Below are 17,745 nucleotides of genomic sequence, written 5' to 3'. Positions count from 1 at the left end.
ACGCCATCAATAGTAGCGTCCAGACCTGGTCGCTGTTGCAAACCGCGTCCACACCTGGGCGCTATTCTTAGCATCGTCGAGTGTTTGGTTCAACCTAGCCTATAAAAGTCCTCGCCTTCGTCCGACCTAAGGGCAACTCCGACGCGGCAACCTAAACTGACACAGATTTTGTTCGTTCTTTGTTCATTTGGATCGGTCAGCTGGACGTCAATTTCCGTTTTTGTCCGCCGGTCCGAAGATGCGAGCAACACGGACGAACATATTTCACATTTGCGCTGGATTTTGATTTTTTAATAAAACAGCCAACAGAAGTCCAATTTACATTAATTAAAACTAAAAAATATTAAATGAAAAAGATAAAAGAAACAGTTAGCGGCGGGCAGTAGATCTAGGCATCGTCATTTTCTTCCTCCTCCTTGGCCAGGTCGACGTAGACTGACGTCTCCATCCACGGGAACGCCTGCTGGATGGCTGGCAGCGTAGCCACTTGCTGCACCACCAGCTGATGCTTCTCCTGCCGCTCGGCCTTCATCACCCGCTCTGCAGCCTACCACTCGGCCTCCTCGTCTATCGTGCCCATCCACACGGGCATGCACGATATACGATGGTAACATGCTCGTCCACGACCATAATTGATAGAGGCGAGGGTCCCGATCTTTTGATGAGATGATAACTATCGATTTGGTGGAGACGACTTTGATAATCCGACTACAAACATGCACGACGTTGCGCCTTAGCAATCGCTAAACCAATCTCCTGAGCTTACTGACGATGCTGGAAGCACGGTCAGCCTGACCACGAAGGTCTATTCCTGCAAGCAATCGAAGAACGAGCAAGAATATGATAAAGCAATCTGAATATTACAAATAAATATGAAGTATTGATAATGGTGGGGATCCGAAAGCGGTCTTGGTCTGGTCGTTGGACACAAACGAAGTACACGAAGTTGCAATGGCTAACTTTTAACTAAACAAATCCCAAAGTCTAAACGACGCCCTAAGGGCTGTATATATGGAGGAAGAGGGGGGAATTTCGTGGCCCTTGAGGGTGGGGTCCGAAACCAACCCTAACTCTTGTTTCCCCACACATACGGACTCTAAAAATAGTCTATACTTAAGTATTTCGAAATTACATGGGCCTGGCCCATTAATAAGGTGACGCAGCACCTAGAATAGCCTATGGACGAATATTATGAAGTGGCATCTTGTATATTTCTTCCAAGGCTTCATGCACTCCTTATGGCGGCTTCAAAGTCCTGAAATCATCACTTGTAACTCCGTTCTTGATCCCCTTGCACATGCGATCAACTCCATGCATGTTCTTGCTCCAATGTTCATCCTTCTCCAAGCTAGGCCCTTCATTTGTAAGCAAAACAAATGTATCCAATTTAGGCAGCATCATAATCTCATGAACATTAGAATCATTACCAAGAAACGAAAGTACCTGGTAATTTAATTGGCGTGCGCGAGCTCTAGTAATTGGTCCAGTATATGTAACAGTAGGGGCTGTGGGTGTAACAATGGTATTGATGTCCTCATCATCCTCCCCTTCTTGAAATGAAGTCGTCCTCGACGGAAGCGCATCTTCCTCACCCAAATAAGGCTTCAAATCTGCAATGTTAAAAGTGGGACTAACCCCAAAATCTACAGGTAGCTCAAGTTTATATGCATTATCATTTATTTTCTCTAACACCTTAAAAGGACCATCAGCACGTGGCATTAGCTTTGATTTGCGCAGATTAGGAAATCTATCTTGACGCAAATGTAACCAAACAAGATCTCCAGGCGCAAACACAACATGTTTTCTACCCTTATCTCCAGCAAGTTTATATTTAGCATTCATATGCTCAATGTTTTCCTTAGTTAACTCATGCATTTTTAAAATTAATTCAGAACGTTCTTTAGCATCAAAATTAACCTTCTCTGAAGATGGAAGAGGCAACAAATCAATAAGTGCACGAGGTAGGAAACCATACACAATTTTAAAAGGGCACATCTTAGTAGTAGAATGCAATGAACGATTATAAGCAAATTCAATATGAGGCAAGCATTCTTCCCACATTTTCTTGTTATTCTTCAAAACAGCCCTAAGCATAGTAGACAATGTTCTATTGACTACTTCAATTTGTCCATCAGTTTGGGGGTGACAAGTAGTACTAAAAAGCAGCTTAGTCCCCAACTTAGCCCATAAACATCTCCAAAAGTGGCTAAGAAATTTAGTATCACGATCTGAAACAATAGTATTTGGCACACCATGTAAGCGAATAATTTCACGAAAGAACAAATCAGCAACATTAACAGCATCATCGCTTTTATGACATGGTATAAAGTGTGACATTTTTGAGAACCTATCCACGACAACAAATATGCTATCCCTCCCCTTCTTTGTTCGAGGTAAACCTAAAACAAAGTCCATAGATATATCCTCCCAAGGAACACTAGGTACAGGCAAAGGCATATATAAACCATGAGGATTGAGTCATGACTTAGCTCTTTGACATGTAGTGCAGCGAGCAACAAAACGCTCAACATCCCGTCTCATCTTTGGCCAAAAGAAATGTGTAGCAAGTATATCCTCCGTCTTCTTGACGCCAAAGTGTCCCATTAATCCTCCTCCATGCGCCTCCTGCAACAATAAAAGACGAACGGAGCTAGCTGGAATGCATAGCTTGTTAGCACGAAACACAAATCCATCGTTAAGAACGAACTTGTTCCAAGTTCTCCCTTCCTTACAATTCTGCAATACATCTTTAAATTCAGCATCATGAACATATTGATCTTTGATGGTCTCCAAACCAAATATTTTAAAGTCAAGTTGTGAAAGCATAGTATAACGACGAGACAAGGCATCAGCAATAACATTTTCTTTACCCTTCTTGTGTTTAATGACATAAGAGAAAGTCTCAATGAATTCAACCCATTTAGCATGTCTACGGTTCAGTTTTGCTTGACTTTTAATGTGTTTCAAAGATTCATGATCAGAATGTATAACAAATTCCTTGGGCCATAAATAATGTTGCCATGTTTCTAAGGTCCGAACAAGAGCATATAATTCTTTATCATAAGTAGAATAGTTCAGACTAGGCCAACTCAATTTTTCAGAAAAGTATGCAACAGGTTTTCCATCTTGTAATAACACACCTCCTAATCCAATTCCACTAGCATCACATTCAAGCTCAAAAGTCTTATTGAAATTAGGAAGTTGGAGTAAAGGAGCATGTGTCAACTTATCTTTCAATACCGTGAAGGCTTCTTCCTGTGCGGTACCCCAAACAAAAGGCACATCCTTCTTTGTAAGCTCGTTGAGAGGTGCAGCAATGGTGCTGAAATCTCTCACAAAACGCCTATAGAAACCAGCGAGGCCAAGGAAACTCCTCACTTGTGTGACCGTTTTGGGCTGCGGCCAACTCTCAATAGTTTCAATCTTGGCTTTATCAACTTCAATTCCCTGTGGAGTAACAACATAGTCAAGAAAAGATACTCGGTCGGTGCAAAAGGTGCACTTTCCAAGGTTTCCAAACAAACGTGCATCACGTAGAGCAATAAAAACAGCACGTAAATGTTCCAAATGTTCCTCCAAAGATTTGTTATAAATCAATATGTCATCAAAGTAAACTACCACAAATCGTCCAATGAAAGCACGTAAAACTTCGTTCATTAACCTCATGAAAGTACTAGGTGCATTAGTTAACCCAAAAGGCATGACTAACCACTCATATAATCCAAACTTAGTTTTAAATGCTGTTTTCCATTCATCACCCAATTTCATACGAATTTGATGATATCCACTACGCAAATCAACTTTGGAGAATATTGTAGAGCCACTCAATTCATCAAGCATATCATCTAGCCTAGGAATAGGATGACGATAACGAATAGTAATATTATTAATGCCTCTACAATCAACGCACATACGCGACGTACCATCCTTTTTCGGCACTAAAATGATAGGAACAGCACAAGGACTAAGGGATTTGCGTATATAACCTTTGTCGAGCAGTTCTTGTACTTGACGCATAATCTCCTTCGTCTCCTCTGGATTGGTACGGTATGGTGCACGGTTGGGTAGCGAAGCACCGGGAATTAAGTCAATTTGACGCTCAATCCCTCGAATAGGTGGTAATCCTGGTGGCACGTCTTGTGGAAAGACGTCAGCGAACTCCTGCAAAATGTTAGTGACAGCAGGGGGCAAAGAGGAAGGCACGTCCTCGAATGAAAATAATGTCTCTTTGCACACAAAAGCATAGCAAACAGATTTGCTAAAATCTAGCTCATCAATATCAGATTTGGTGGCAAGTAAACATGCACTTTTCAATTTAATTTCAGAAACAACAGTAGATGGTTTATTATTAGGCTTCATTTGGTGCTCAAATTCTTTTGCCACAATCTGATTTTCACTCTTATTTGTCTCCTGTTTTGCTTTATTAGCTCTATTAATATCATCTTTCAAAATGGAATCAGGAGTCATAGGAAGCAAAGTAATATTTTTATCGTTATGAACAAGAGTATACTGATTGTTTCTACCATGGTGTACAGAATTTTTATCAAATTGCCATGGTCTACCAAGTAATAAGGAACATGCTTGCATAGGTACCACATCACAATCAACATAATCAGCATATGTAGAGATACTAAAATGCACACGAACAGTACGTGTTACCTTAACCTTGCCGCTGTTGTTGAACCATTGGATGTAGTAAGGATGTGGATGTGGTCTTGTGGTGAGAGATAGCTTCTCCACCATCTCCATGCTAGCCAAGTTATTGCAGCTCCCTCCATCTATGATCACGCGAACAGAACGTTCCTTCACAACTCCCTTTGTATGGAACAAATTATGCCTCTGATTTTGCTCAGCTTGTGTAACCTGCACACTCAAAACACGTTGAGCAACTAAACATTCATACATGTCAGCACCTTCAGGAGCCATGTATTGCGTCTCATGATCAGAATCGTCTCCACCGTGTTCTTCACGTGTAATAAGAGCCAAAGTCTCCTCATCATAGTCACTAGCGGACTCATACCCACCATCCTCAGTAACAATCATCACACGCTTAGATGGGCATTCTCTCGCATAATGACCTCCACCCTTACAACGTCGACAAATAATATCATGTGTTTGCCCTGTTGATGCCATGGATGAAGAAGAGCTCTTTGCAGGCCCAGAAGGTGTGCTCTTGGCAGATAGTGGTGATTGTGTCTGCTTTATTGTATCACGGTTGGAGGTGGCAGCCGACGGAGGCGCCGGTGTAGCAGAACGTGTGGAAGTAGATGATGCACGTGGTGTCCATGATGAAGGTCGACCTGCAGAAAAGTTAGTCCGTGCCAATGCCTGTCGATCCTGCACTTCACGTTCAGCTTTACAAGCAAGATGAAATAAACGAGTGATATTAGTATACTCCTTATACTCTAAAATCGTCTGAATCTCTCTATTTAATCCACCCATAAAACGTGCAAGCATAGCTTCATTCTCCTCAACAATACCACATCTAATCATGCCAGTTTGTAATTCCTGATAATATTCTTCTACAAAATTTTTCCCCTGTCGTAAGCACTACAATTTTTGAAGTAATTCACGTTGATAATATGGTGGAACCCAACGAGTACGCATAGCAGTTTTCAAAGCAGCCCAAGTAGCCGGAATAGGATATAATCTACAATGCTCAGACCACCAAACACATGCAAAACTAGTGAATGCACAAACAGCAGCAGGAACACGTCTCCCCTCGGGATATTGTAAACATGTAAATCGTTGTTCAGTTTCTAACTCCCAAGTAAGATATATATCAGGAACATATCTACCCTCAAATGGTGGAATATTCAATTTTAGTTTAGGGAGATGGTCATGATCTCGTACCTGAGGGTGAGCCCTACCATTGCCATTATTTGCATGTGGACGACCTGGTGGTTGCTGTGCTGGTGGTGGCACGTAGTTCTGATTTTGATCAACCTCATCCTCATAATCTCCCACATAATCATCCTCCTCCACATCAGCAGTAGGAGCCACAGAAGTATCAACAGCAGCACCAGCAGTTTGGCCCGACTGAAGAGGGACACGGCTCGCTCGGCGGAGGGCTGTTTCCCGACGTGGAGGTAGTCGATGTTGTTGCTGTTGTTGCAGAGGTGCGGCAGGAGCAGCCGGTGGTGGTGGTGGAAAACGCGAAAGCAATTCAACAAACTTGTTATCGAGCTTTGTTTCAAACGTCTTCTCCATGCCATCTATCTTCTCCATGGCCTCTTCAAATCTGTTTATCACATCTTGCACCTGTCCACTCATCATTTGCTGAAACGTATCATGAAGCTCCTTGTTCGTCAAGTTCTCCCAGTCAGTCTCGTCGGCTTGTGATCCTAGCATGGTTAGCAGCAATAGAAACACACAAGAATATGATCCTATAGACTACTAACAAGTGGTGGTGGTGGCGGGTGTCACAAATCCGTCAAGCAAATCTCAAATTCTTACCAGTTCTTACCCAGCAGCAGGCGGTGATCGGCAACCGTTGTAGTCAAAACTCTCAAAAGTTTGGATAGAGCGATTGCCAGGGAGAGTCAAACGCACGACGTAGATGTATGTGGAGCTGGGAAGGCTTATAGTATGGTAGCAAAAAGGGTCAGCAATAATCAATTCAGAGATGCAAAGTTGAATAAACGCTCAACGACGGTATTATGCTGGTCCTAGGCTAGACCGTGCTAGAGACGCGAGCCTAGAACACTAACAAAATCACGGCGCTGCACGTAAATAAGGGAAAAGCACACTCTGGAACTCTTTTTTTCGCTCTTTTTTTGCGCTCCTTTTTTTGCGCTCCTCTTTTTTTTTGCGAAAAATCACTATAATGGCGAGTGTCTCAAAACTCTTCCCTCGTCAAACTGATAGGATGGGCACGAATATTTTTTTCACTTTTTTTTCAGAAATCAGGGCAGCGACGACGAAAAAGTGCGACAAAAAATCACTATGATGGCACGTGGCTCAAAAGACTCAGAAAAGCCTAAAAATAGGATAGGGAAAAAAAATTTGCCCGTGAAAATTTTGGCCTAAAAACTGTCGGGGGTCTCCAGACTCTTTTTTTTCGAGACCTATGCAGGCAAGGAAACATGAATCAGAATTTAGATTGATCTCAAGAACAAACCTAATATGAGAAGAACTCGGATTGGTGGTGGATATATGGTTGTGGTATATGGCAGCGGTGGTGGTATATGGTAGCGGTGGTGGTATATGGATACAGATTGGTGGTGGTATATGGATACTGATTGGTGGTGGTATATGGATATTGATTCAGAGCGGTGGCGGATAAGCAAAAGTGGTAGATGGGCGATGATGATGGTGCGGCGGCGGCGTGACAACTTATGACCAGAACTCGAAACTCTAAAAGACTAGACTCTAAAACTAGCAACTTGACACGACGATGCAACCGCAAATTCAACAAAGCAAAAACCCTAAAAAGATTATGCAAAGGCTCAGATTGGTTCGGATATGATGAACTAACCCTAATTTTTTTTCTGGCTTTTTCATGGACTGTAGGTATGAAGAACAGACTCGATCTAATCTACGAAAAACTGTAAAATCTCACCGAGCAACCTGGAAATCTGATACCACTTGATAGAGGCGAGGGTCCCGATCTTTCGATGAGATGATAACTATCGATTTGGTGGAGACGACTTTGATGATCCGACTACAAACGTGCACGACGTTGCGCCTTAGCAATCGCTAAACCAATCTCCTGAGGTTACTGACGATGCTGGAAGCACGGTCAGCCTGACCACGAAGGTCTATTCCTGCAAGCAATCGGAAAACGAGTAAGAATATGATAAAGCAATCTGAATATTGCAAATAAATATGAAGTATTGATAATGGTGGGGATCCGAAAGCGGTCTTGGTCTGGTCGTTGGAAACAAACGAAGTACACGAAGTTGCAATGGCTAACTTTTAACTAAACAAATCCCAAAGTCTAAACGACGCCCTAAGGGCTGTATATATGGAGGAAGAGGGGGGAATTTCGTGGCCCTTGAGGGTGGGGTCCGAAACCAACCCTAACTCTTGTTTCCCCACACATACGGACTCTAAAAATAGTCTATACTTAAGTATTTCGAAATTACATGGGCCTGGCCCATTAATAAGGTGACGCAGCACCTAGAATAGCCTATGGACGAATATTATGAAGTGGCATCTTGTATATTTCTTCCAAGGCTTCATGCACTCCTTATGGCGGCTTCAAAGTCCTGAAATCATCACTTGTAACTCCGTTCTTGATCCCCTTGCACATGCGATCAACTCCATGCATGTTCTTGCTCCAATGTTCATCCTTCTCCAAGCTAGGCCCTTCATTTGTAAGCAAAACAAATGTATCCAATTTAGGCAGCATCATAATCTCATGAACATTAGAATCATTACCAAGAAACGAAAGTACCTGGTAATTTAATTGGCGTGCGCGAGCTCTAGTAATTGGTCCAGTATATGTAACAGTAGGGGCTGTGGGTGTAACAATGGTATTGATGTCCTCATCAATAATTGCCCAAGCCGTGGCCATGGCTCCTCCTCCATAGGCTCGGGCGCAAGCGGTGCTAGGGGCGGTGGGGGCATGTTAACCTCCACTCTAGCCGCCGATTCAACCAGTGCGTGTGCAAGGCTAGGCCACTTGGCGAGCTCGTTGCGCTCGGCCTCCTCAATGGACCTCCTTGTGGCCTCCTCGAGGGCCACAATGTAGGCCTCCTAATCCTCCCTCCTTCACCATGACCGACGGTGATGGTGGACCAATGAGCGCGCGTGGTGCACGGGACGCATCGTTGAAGCACGACCGACAATGCTGGTCGTGCTCAGTGGCGAACTACGCGTCCTAGTTCGATAAATCCATCATGGACGCTGGGTTGCGGCAAAGGTCGTCCGAGAGTAGACACGACGATGGTGGATCTCCATCAGCTGCGTGCGGCCTGAGTCCGACACGGTCGGCACCAGAACCCTATCGAGGTTGAGGCGCCACCCATGTGGCAGGTTCACGTTGGGCTACGACACCGGCACACCATGCTTCTAGAAGTGCCGGCAGTGGTGCACTGACACGTAGAGGTAAAAGCACGACAACTGACTCAAGATTGACTTATCTGTTATCATAAACTAGCCAGTTACCAATTGTACACTAGACCAGACAAAGAAGATTCAACGAGGCCATGGAACAACTCACATGCTCCAACCATAGGTCTAGTGGATGATCCTAATGATGAGCGAATGATCCTAATGACAAGCAGCTAGTGAGATGATGTTGCTCCTGTGATGATTGATGATGTTCGTGCTAGAGCTTGCTTACCACCTAGCAAGGTAAGAAGCGATGGCTGCAGGTGTATTAGAGTATATAGGTCATGAAATCTCTATCTATCAAAGTAAAACGACTCGGTTGAGCCCAATCAGAGCACCAATGAAAGGGCAATGACTGGACGCCATCCGTACTAGCATCTAGACCTGGACGCAGTTAGCAATGGAGTCCATCCTGGACGTTGTTATTCCTGGCGTCCCTTCTATTTTTATAATTTTCACCAGCCCTTTACCTGTTTTGGAATTACAGAATTATCATTTACTATTAATAAAAAATTCGGAAAATGCAGTTTGTGACATTATTTGCCTCGTTCAGCAAAATTGCTCCAAAACACCCCGTTTAAGAAACTACGTTCTATGAAGTGTGTCCCGTAGTCATTCGTAAGTGGCAACTTGAATCAGTCTCCAATTCGGAGGCGCATTCATGTGAGGCGTGTCCGACAGACACATGTCATGTGCCGACGTGGTTTAGCCTGGCCAGGTTGCGCTACACGGCCCAAGTTGCACACCATCTTCCTCGTTTCGTTACATGGTACTCCATGAAACATAGGCGAATGGTAGGGTGTGCGAGGTCATGACGCACGGGTGATTGTCAGAGGAAGAACGTGCACACGGGTATGATAATTCCTTCTCCCTGCCGGCAGGCCTACCTAAATGGGGAAAAACTTGTAAAGAGGTAAAATTGGAACAAAGTTGCTTGAATTGGGCATTCCAGAGATATTTCTCCTAAATAGGAAACTATCACAAATTCAACCTTAGAGGGTTAAAATGGGAATTAGCTCTTTTTGAAAGGAAATGTTCCATATCCAAATTATGCCATGAAAACAACAACTAAAAGAATGGAACAACTCTTACGTGTAATACCCACCAAGCCCTACAACAAGGTTTTCTCTCTCTCAAAGGCATCTCTCCACCACAACACTAGTTAGTGTCTTGCATGTTTCTCCACCCATCAACGAACATCCTCTAGATGAAAGAGGACACCAAACAAGGCAAACAACCTAGACCATCTACATAGAATCGCCATGTGGCTTGTACTGACCGCAATAGAAGTATGTACTTTACAATGGATCGACTACACCAATAAAAGGAACCTTGGCGAGGAGTGCCAAAACACATTGACATCATGGCCCAATGTTGGCGCTTTAGCAAAGCCACACCAATGAACAAGCCAAACCACCAAGTGCAACAACCAACATGCAGGACTAGAGAGTTTTGGTACTCAACATCGAGAAGATCCATATCAGACCAATGTGAGTCACTTTTTGTCATCGAATAGACAAAACCCATACCTTATTATTCTTGTCGAAAGGCCCATGAGTTTTAAAACATCAAATGCTTATCGATCTCGAACCAAAAGGTCACCTAGATTTGGTAGTCTAAATAGGTGGAATTTCACCCTTATAGGTCTTGCATTTGCACCATGGGGAGCATGGACACAACGGGGAAGATGCAAGAGGGACCTTATTCACATGCGGTTGCACCTCTAGCGCTAGGATGCCAATCCTGATCACTCCAACATGAAATCCTGCAAAAGGGGCAAAAAACTATGTCCGCCCATGGTTGTAGATCCGAGATTTGACATGCTAGTTGATGGTTGAGTGAGCATGAGAGGAGGAAGGGAACAATCTCGGTCGTGGGGGAGAAAGACTTACAAAGTGTTTCCCTGTAGATAAGATCGCTGGGGGGGGGGGGAGGGGGGGTTACGAAAAAGTTTAGGAGGAAGTAAATGTGCCATGTTTAACATCAATTAAACCTTCTGCTCAACACTTAGCAGCCCACTTAACAAGTTATGTTGACTAAAGGAAGCCACCTAGTTTTGAAGGAGGAAACTCTCCACCCTTCGGTGTTAGGCGGCAGTGGCGGAGCTATGTGTGCTCCTGGGGGTGCTGTGGCCCCCCCCCAGCCTAAGCAAAAAGTGTGAAGGAATTTTTTTAGAGGGTTTAAATGAGTATAAATTTAGTATTTGGCCCCCTCAGGTCTGCCAGTTTTACCATTTGCCCCTCCTAGACTTTCTTCCTAGCTCCGCCAGTGTTAGGCGGGTCGGCTTTAGTGATTAGAATGCACCTATGGGCGTGTAACATGTGCACTTGCACAATGGCACAATTTTTTTACAGGTGTCACTTCATTAAATAATACTCCAATAATAACAATAAGAAAATATAAAGGTGAATTATTTAAACATTGTCATTTACAAGTTTAAGATGCATTTGTTGAAGATAAAAATTTTGAGAGAAATTTGTAAAACGGACATGCTTGTCAAATATATCCTGGTGTTGTTTTTCCCCCTACAAAGCCGAACTCCATGTTTCTAGTCGGGCCTTAACTTTTATCGTACGGCTTGTTAGGAATGAGTCCATTTCTAGGTCGTATAAGGCGGTGGGGATGCCATGGCGCTCAACGATTGGATGTGCTAGTGGCGCCGCTGCAACCGTGGGCAAAGAAATATGATGGCGGGCTTCGCTACATTAAGGCAGTAGTGATTGCGTGAGGGACAGTAAGACACCAATGCGAAGCCAAAGTTCGATACCAGTGAAGAAGGGATGCGGTTATGGTTTATACGAGAGTTGTCCTCCTGAAAAATCACTTACGAGCAATGTAATCTCCGTCGACATGGCTTTCACAGTAATTTTCTTACGCGTTTAATACAACAAAAATAGTGTAACACAATTCATTGACCACATTTAGAATATATTTCTTAAATGAAAGCGCCAACGGTGCATTTAGTAAATCAATACTCCCACCGTGCTCGAAATGAGGAGTAATAATGACAAAGTTTTTAAGAAAAGATGCCTATATTTGCCCGGACGAAAACATTCAGAAAACTTTGAAATCCAAAATTCAGATCATAGCATATAGTACGTGAGTATAAAACTAGGTGCGTCGAGATTTGGGACTAGACCCTGGAAGTAGCTAGCGACAAGCGGAGGCCGCTCCGGGGCGGCCAATCACATCAGGGAGAAGATTTCCCTTTCTGTCCGGGCTCACAGAGGCGAGCGAGGGGAGCGCCGGCTGACCCCTCTCCTCCTCCTGTGCGCTCATTTGGCGCCTGCCCTGCGCTCCAAAACCTCCACCAATTTCCGCTGCCGCCCCTCCCCCCGCACGCAGACCCGTCCATCTTTAAAACGGCCACCCTCCCCGTGCCACCATAGTTGGCCACCCAACCTCCCTCCCTCCCTCCCTCCCTCCCCCACGCAGCAGCAGCACGCACAATGGCAAAGCCCCGCAAGAACTCTGCCGCCGCCGCCGCCGCAGCGGCAAACAGCAACGCCAGCGCCGTCGCCGACGCGGGGGCGGACGTGCGCGCCAAGCCCAAGAAGCGCACGCGGAAGAGCGTGCCCCGCGAGTCCCCCTCCCAGCGCAGCTCCGTCCACCGCGGCGTCACGCGGTACGCTCCCTCGCTCCTCCCTCGCTCACGTCACTTCCCAAACGAACAACCGCCGCCGGCAGCCGCGCTAACCGAACCGAGCGGCCGGATCGCAGGCACCGGTGGACGGGGAGGTTCGAGGCGCACCTGTGGGACAAGAACAGCTGGAACGAGTCGCAGAACAAGAAGGGCAAGCAAGGTAATTAACCAGCCAACCCGCTAGCTAATCACTCCACCGGCTTCGTTAATCCACTGCCGATTCCTGACGATTTTTCCCTGCCTGCTGCTGTTGTTGTTGGTGCATGCAGTTTACCTCGGTGAGGCTCCCGAGTCACGGCCTTGGCATGCGACGGCCGGCGTGATCCGCTCGTCATTTTCCCACCCCGTTAAAAAGAATTACCACAGAGAGTTTTACTCGGCCGGGCTAACCAACGTCGTCGTCGTTGCTGATGAGCAGGGGCGTATGACGAGGAGGAGGCCGCGGCCCGGGCGTACGACCTGGCGGCATTGAAGTACTGGGGGCCCGACACCATCCTCAACTTCCCGGTAGGGTACCCTACCCTACCCTACCCCGCCCGGCCTCTACTGTACCGTACGATATTTACTCGTTGCACATTCTAGTCCACCCGTACCACCGCCACTGCCGCGACCGCCAGCACAGGAGTAGAAGCTTGCAATATTTGAGGCTCTTTTCATTTTCTTTCGAGAACCTCATCGTACTCGGTACTGTCGGTTGGCACACCTCTGAGCTCCGAGCTCGAGTTCTACCGCCGACAAAGAAACGAAAATCAATTGTCGGCGGCCATTCGTTGTAGAGCGCGAATTCGGTGCTAGAGACCGGTGCTTGTGTTTTGGACAGATTTTGCGAGTTTATTGTTCAATTATCACTGTGTGGAACTGGCTTCGTCTTTGGAAATATACACTAGAGCTGTACATTTTTAATTATATTTTCTACGTCGCTTCTGCACAAATAAATCCTTTTCTAATCTGCTGTTGTGTTCTCAATTTGTTTGCAGCTGTCTATATACGAAGATGAGTTGAAAGAAATGGAGGGACAGTCGAGGGAAGAGTATATTGGGTCACTCAGGAGGTAATGACTATCAAATAAAATGTTTTTTTTCTTTTGAATATCGCTCCCCCTTCAGTTTCTATAGAAAAATACATGAGACTAACAAATATAAAACTTAAAAATTAATCATAGTATAATTTCAACAACAAAAAATACTGATGTCCATCTATGTGATATTTCCCTCACAGGAAAAGCAGCGGGTTCTCACGAGGGGTCTCCAAGTACCGCGGAGTCGCAAGGTAACATCATCCGTGACATCTAACCAGATTTCTCCACTGTCCGAACGGGATTTTAAACCGCATGAGAGTAACTTGATTTTGAAAATCAAATCCCACACATGTGTATTCATTCACAACAAATGTTTACAGGCATCATCACAACGGGAGATGGGAGGCCCGGATCGGGCGTGTGTTCGGCAACAAGTACCTCTACCTCGGCACCTACGGTACGTACTCTACCTTGTAAAATTAACTCTCTTCCAAAATGCCATGTCTCTTTAGCAAAACCACAAAATACAAGTAGCCAGCAGCATCGCAACGGCCTCAATAAATGGCGTGTACGTATTTTTGACTCATAAAATCTTCAATCGTACTACGGAGTAGATAGTGAGTGAGAGTGCGAGACTGTTCATGAAAGCCAAATCTGAGTCGTACTAGCGGTGCACCGCGGCCTACACTCCTAGACCAGTACCATGAGCGTACCGCATGGGCACACCGTGAAGATTAGGCACAAGCTTGACCATCACAGTCCAGCTTAGTGTCGAGGGGCCTCATTAAGCACAAGCTTGACCAGATAGTTGGCTAACTAATTCGTGCCCTCTGTGGCTGAAATGCCTGCTAATGCTGATCAGGTGTACTATGATTAGGCCGCAATTATATGTTGGGTACATTCACTGTTCCCCATCACAGTTACATCCTCTGTGATGGCGATGCAAACCGCTCGAAGAGGCTGCCGGTGCAAGGAGCCGAGGCGTGTTCGTTCTTAGCAGCGCACAAGTTTCGTGTGAATCCCGTGGCAACGTCCGGAATTCCAGCGTGATATGTCGCATCCCAGATGTGATCTTTGAAAGAAGAACAGCCTAGACTAGAGAACACATGCACAAAATATATTCTTCTGAGTTAGAAATGTTCTACCACCTCCGTAACTTTTTATAAGACGTTTTTAGAGTCGGTATCGTACTGTGAACACGTGTCGCTCGTAGTTCCGGGGTTGTAGGTGCGTCCCCACGGTTTAAATCTCCGTAATGAATTACAGAGTGAATTATAGGAGTGGTCTTGGATCCAAGTGGCCGAGCAAGCAATGGCAGAGCAGAGATGAGGTCTCGGCCGGGAGTCTCCAATTCCGGTTAGTTGGGGATTAGATGCCATGACTCAATGAGCTCGACCCCAGCAACGCCGTACTGCTTCAACTTCCAGCGGTCCAAAGCCAGCACTGTTCACACCACAGAAGTTCAGTTGCACTTGGTGGCTAGTGACGATGATGGTGATCGGAGCATCAGCGATGCACCGCGGGATTGTAGGGTTGTTTAAAATCACAATTCTGTTATACGATTCTATGACTTTACGATCCAAAATAATCTCTTCGATTCTACAATTTTTGTTAGCAGAATTTACGTGTAGTTAAGATTTTGCGATTTGCGATCCCATCGTCGGAACTTTGATCTGACTCAAAGCCACGATTGTGACTGCCTTAATTGTAGCACTTGTTTTTTCAACGAAAAATGCTGCGTCGTTTAATAAGCGATCTGATCGTCGGATGATGTGCGCAGCGACGCAGGAGGAGGCGGCCATGGCGTACGACATGGCGGCGATCGAGTACCGCGGCCTCAACGCGGTCACCAACTTCGACCTCAGCCGCTACATCAAGTGGCTCCGCCCGGGCGCCGCCGACGTGGCGGCCGGCGCCGGCCGGACACCGCACCCGATGCTGGCCAGCCTGGCCGCGCAGGATCTCCCCGCGATCGACCTCGAGGCCATGGCGTTCCAGCACGACCTCCACCAGCAGGGCATGGAGGACGGCATGGCCGCGGAGGCTGCGGCGGCCGCGGCGGGGACGGCGCAGTTCCCGGTGCTGCCGGCCAGGGCGTCCACGCTGGGCCACACGCCCACCACGTCCGCGCTGAGCCTGCTGCTGCAGTCGCCCAAGTTCAAGGAGATGATCGAGCGGACGTCGGCCGCCGAGAGCAGCACCACCACGTCCTCGTCGTCCATGTCCACGCCGCCGCCGCCGCAGGCCACCAGGGACGACGGCGCCTCGCCGCAGTGCAGCTTCCCGGAGGACATCCAGACCTTCTTCGGCAGCGACGACGGCGTGGCCTACACCGACGTCGACGGCCTCTTCTTCGGGGACCTGTCCGCCTACGCGTCGCCGGCGTTCCACTTCGAGCTGGACTTGTGATCGCGGCGGCGGCGTACGTGGCCAGACTGATGATGCGCGCCATTGATTGGTTTCTTCCAACGGGGCTGGGGGTTTTGTCAATAGGATAATCAGACGGAGAAGCAAAGGGCAGAGCAAGATAACAGGGAATTGTTACGGTGCAGCTAGCGAGGACTGAAAATTATTTACAGATTATTTATTGTTTTTGTCCTTCTTTTGGTATAATCAGGGGTATAGCGTAAGCAAGAGAGATTGTTTCATTTGTTTCAGGATCCTTGACAGTCAAAATAAGGAGCTAATATATACGTATATTGATTCACATGACTTCTTTTCTTTCTTTACGGAAGATTCTTCCATTTCAAATTATCAAAGTTCAGGATTTGTTCCAAGTCAAACTTGTCTGCATTTGATCAGTTATGTAGAGAAAGGTGTTAATATGTAGTACAACATCAAATCAAATATATGTAGTGCGGAAATATGTAAACACTTGGCAAAACTAAAAGTTACTACCAAAATAGACATACTTCATGAGCCCCAATGCAATCACAGGCGAGCAGGTAACAAGTTGCGGACGGAGGGTCCTCGCTCGCTCGTATGTCGACTGTCGTATCGGCATGTGCGGGGCATGTATGGCTCTGTCAGTGCAACGGCGACCACGGCGTGAATGTGCCCGCTGTGGAACGTGGATCTCGGGGGACAGGGAATGTGCTCGATGTCAGGTCAGAACGAGGCTCGAACGGCACGGCAGGGAAAACAAGAAGTCGTGGCTGGAAAGGTCGCCGGCGCCTCGCTGGCGCCCTATCCTGGCGTACGGCCGGTGGCCGGGACCCGGCCGGCCGGCCGGCCGGCGTGCGCATTGCGCGGTAGGGGTCGGGGGAAGCAGGCTTGCGTTTTCGTCCTTGGTCGCCGGGGCTCTTGGCTGCTGGGAACATGTCGCGGGAGACGGGTTACGTTTTCGAACGTATCGTCGCTTTGTCAGCACCCGGTTGCTGCTCGGTCCGCCGGCGGCTCAAGGGCGCCGGATGGACTTGTCTTTGGTGCCGCCGGGTGCCTGGTTACGTTGTGGGTGGCGGAGGAAGCGAAGGAGGGGTGCGCTCCTGGTCTTGTCTCGTCTCGCGCTGGGAACTCGCCAACAGAAACGTGAGACGAGGATAAAATGGATAACGAGATACCCCACCCAGAAAAGAATGACGAAATCCTATCCTATATACTACTTCCTCTGTTTCAAATTACTACCACAACAAGTAATTTGAAACGGAGGAAGTACTACTTAAAAAGTTCACCCTCACTACTTAATTTATCTCAATATATGCAGCATAGACACCTCAGCATCCAATCACATTTCGCCACGCCACACATCCTCAAGCCCACCTCCTCATGTCTGACCAAATCAGCGACTACATTTCTTTTTAGAATCAATCAACGGCTACATTAGCGTTCTGTCACCAACGTACAGAACCGACTGTACAAATGCCGTCTCTCCTTTTCCACTTCCATGGATTCCTCTCTCGTTAAAATCACAAAGCGATTGACAAGACAACACAACACTTCTACTTCCACTCCCACGGACTCCTCTCTCGGAAAAAAGAACACGACTTTTCTTTTCCTGGCTATACAATAGGGTGCGGCGGCTGGGAGC

The 17,745-nt window shown here is 46.5% G+C and overlaps 1 protein-coding gene across 1 annotated transcript; it reads left to right on the top strand.

Annotated features, from left to right (window-relative positions):
* The first annotated feature begins 12,277 nt into the window (after positions 1-12,277).
* On the top strand, positions 12,278-16,425 carry LOC147971742 (AP2-like ethylene-responsive transcription factor At1g16060). Its single transcript, XM_087526303.1, has 8 exons — positions 12,278-12,682; positions 12,778-12,860; positions 12,970-12,978; positions 13,119-13,207; positions 13,678-13,751; positions 13,919-13,969; positions 14,099-14,175; positions 15,499-16,425. Exons 1-8 carry the CDS (start codon positions 12,507-12,509, stop codon positions 16,125-16,127), a joined length of 1,188 nt encoding a protein of 395 aa, XP_087382429.1. The 5' UTR covers positions 12,278-12,506; the 3' UTR covers positions 16,128-16,425.
* Positions 16,426-17,745: the final 1,320 nt, after the last annotated feature.

The sequence above is a fragment of the Triticum urartu genome, chromosome 5A (genome assembly GCF_056163025.1).
Source record: "Triticum urartu cultivar PI428250 chromosome 5A, HENAU_Tu73, whole genome shotgun sequence".
NCBI classification, from domain to species: Eukaryota; Viridiplantae; Streptophyta; class Magnoliopsida; order Poales; family Poaceae; genus Triticum; species Triticum urartu.
This window is presented reverse-complemented; position numbering and strand designations above follow the sequence as displayed.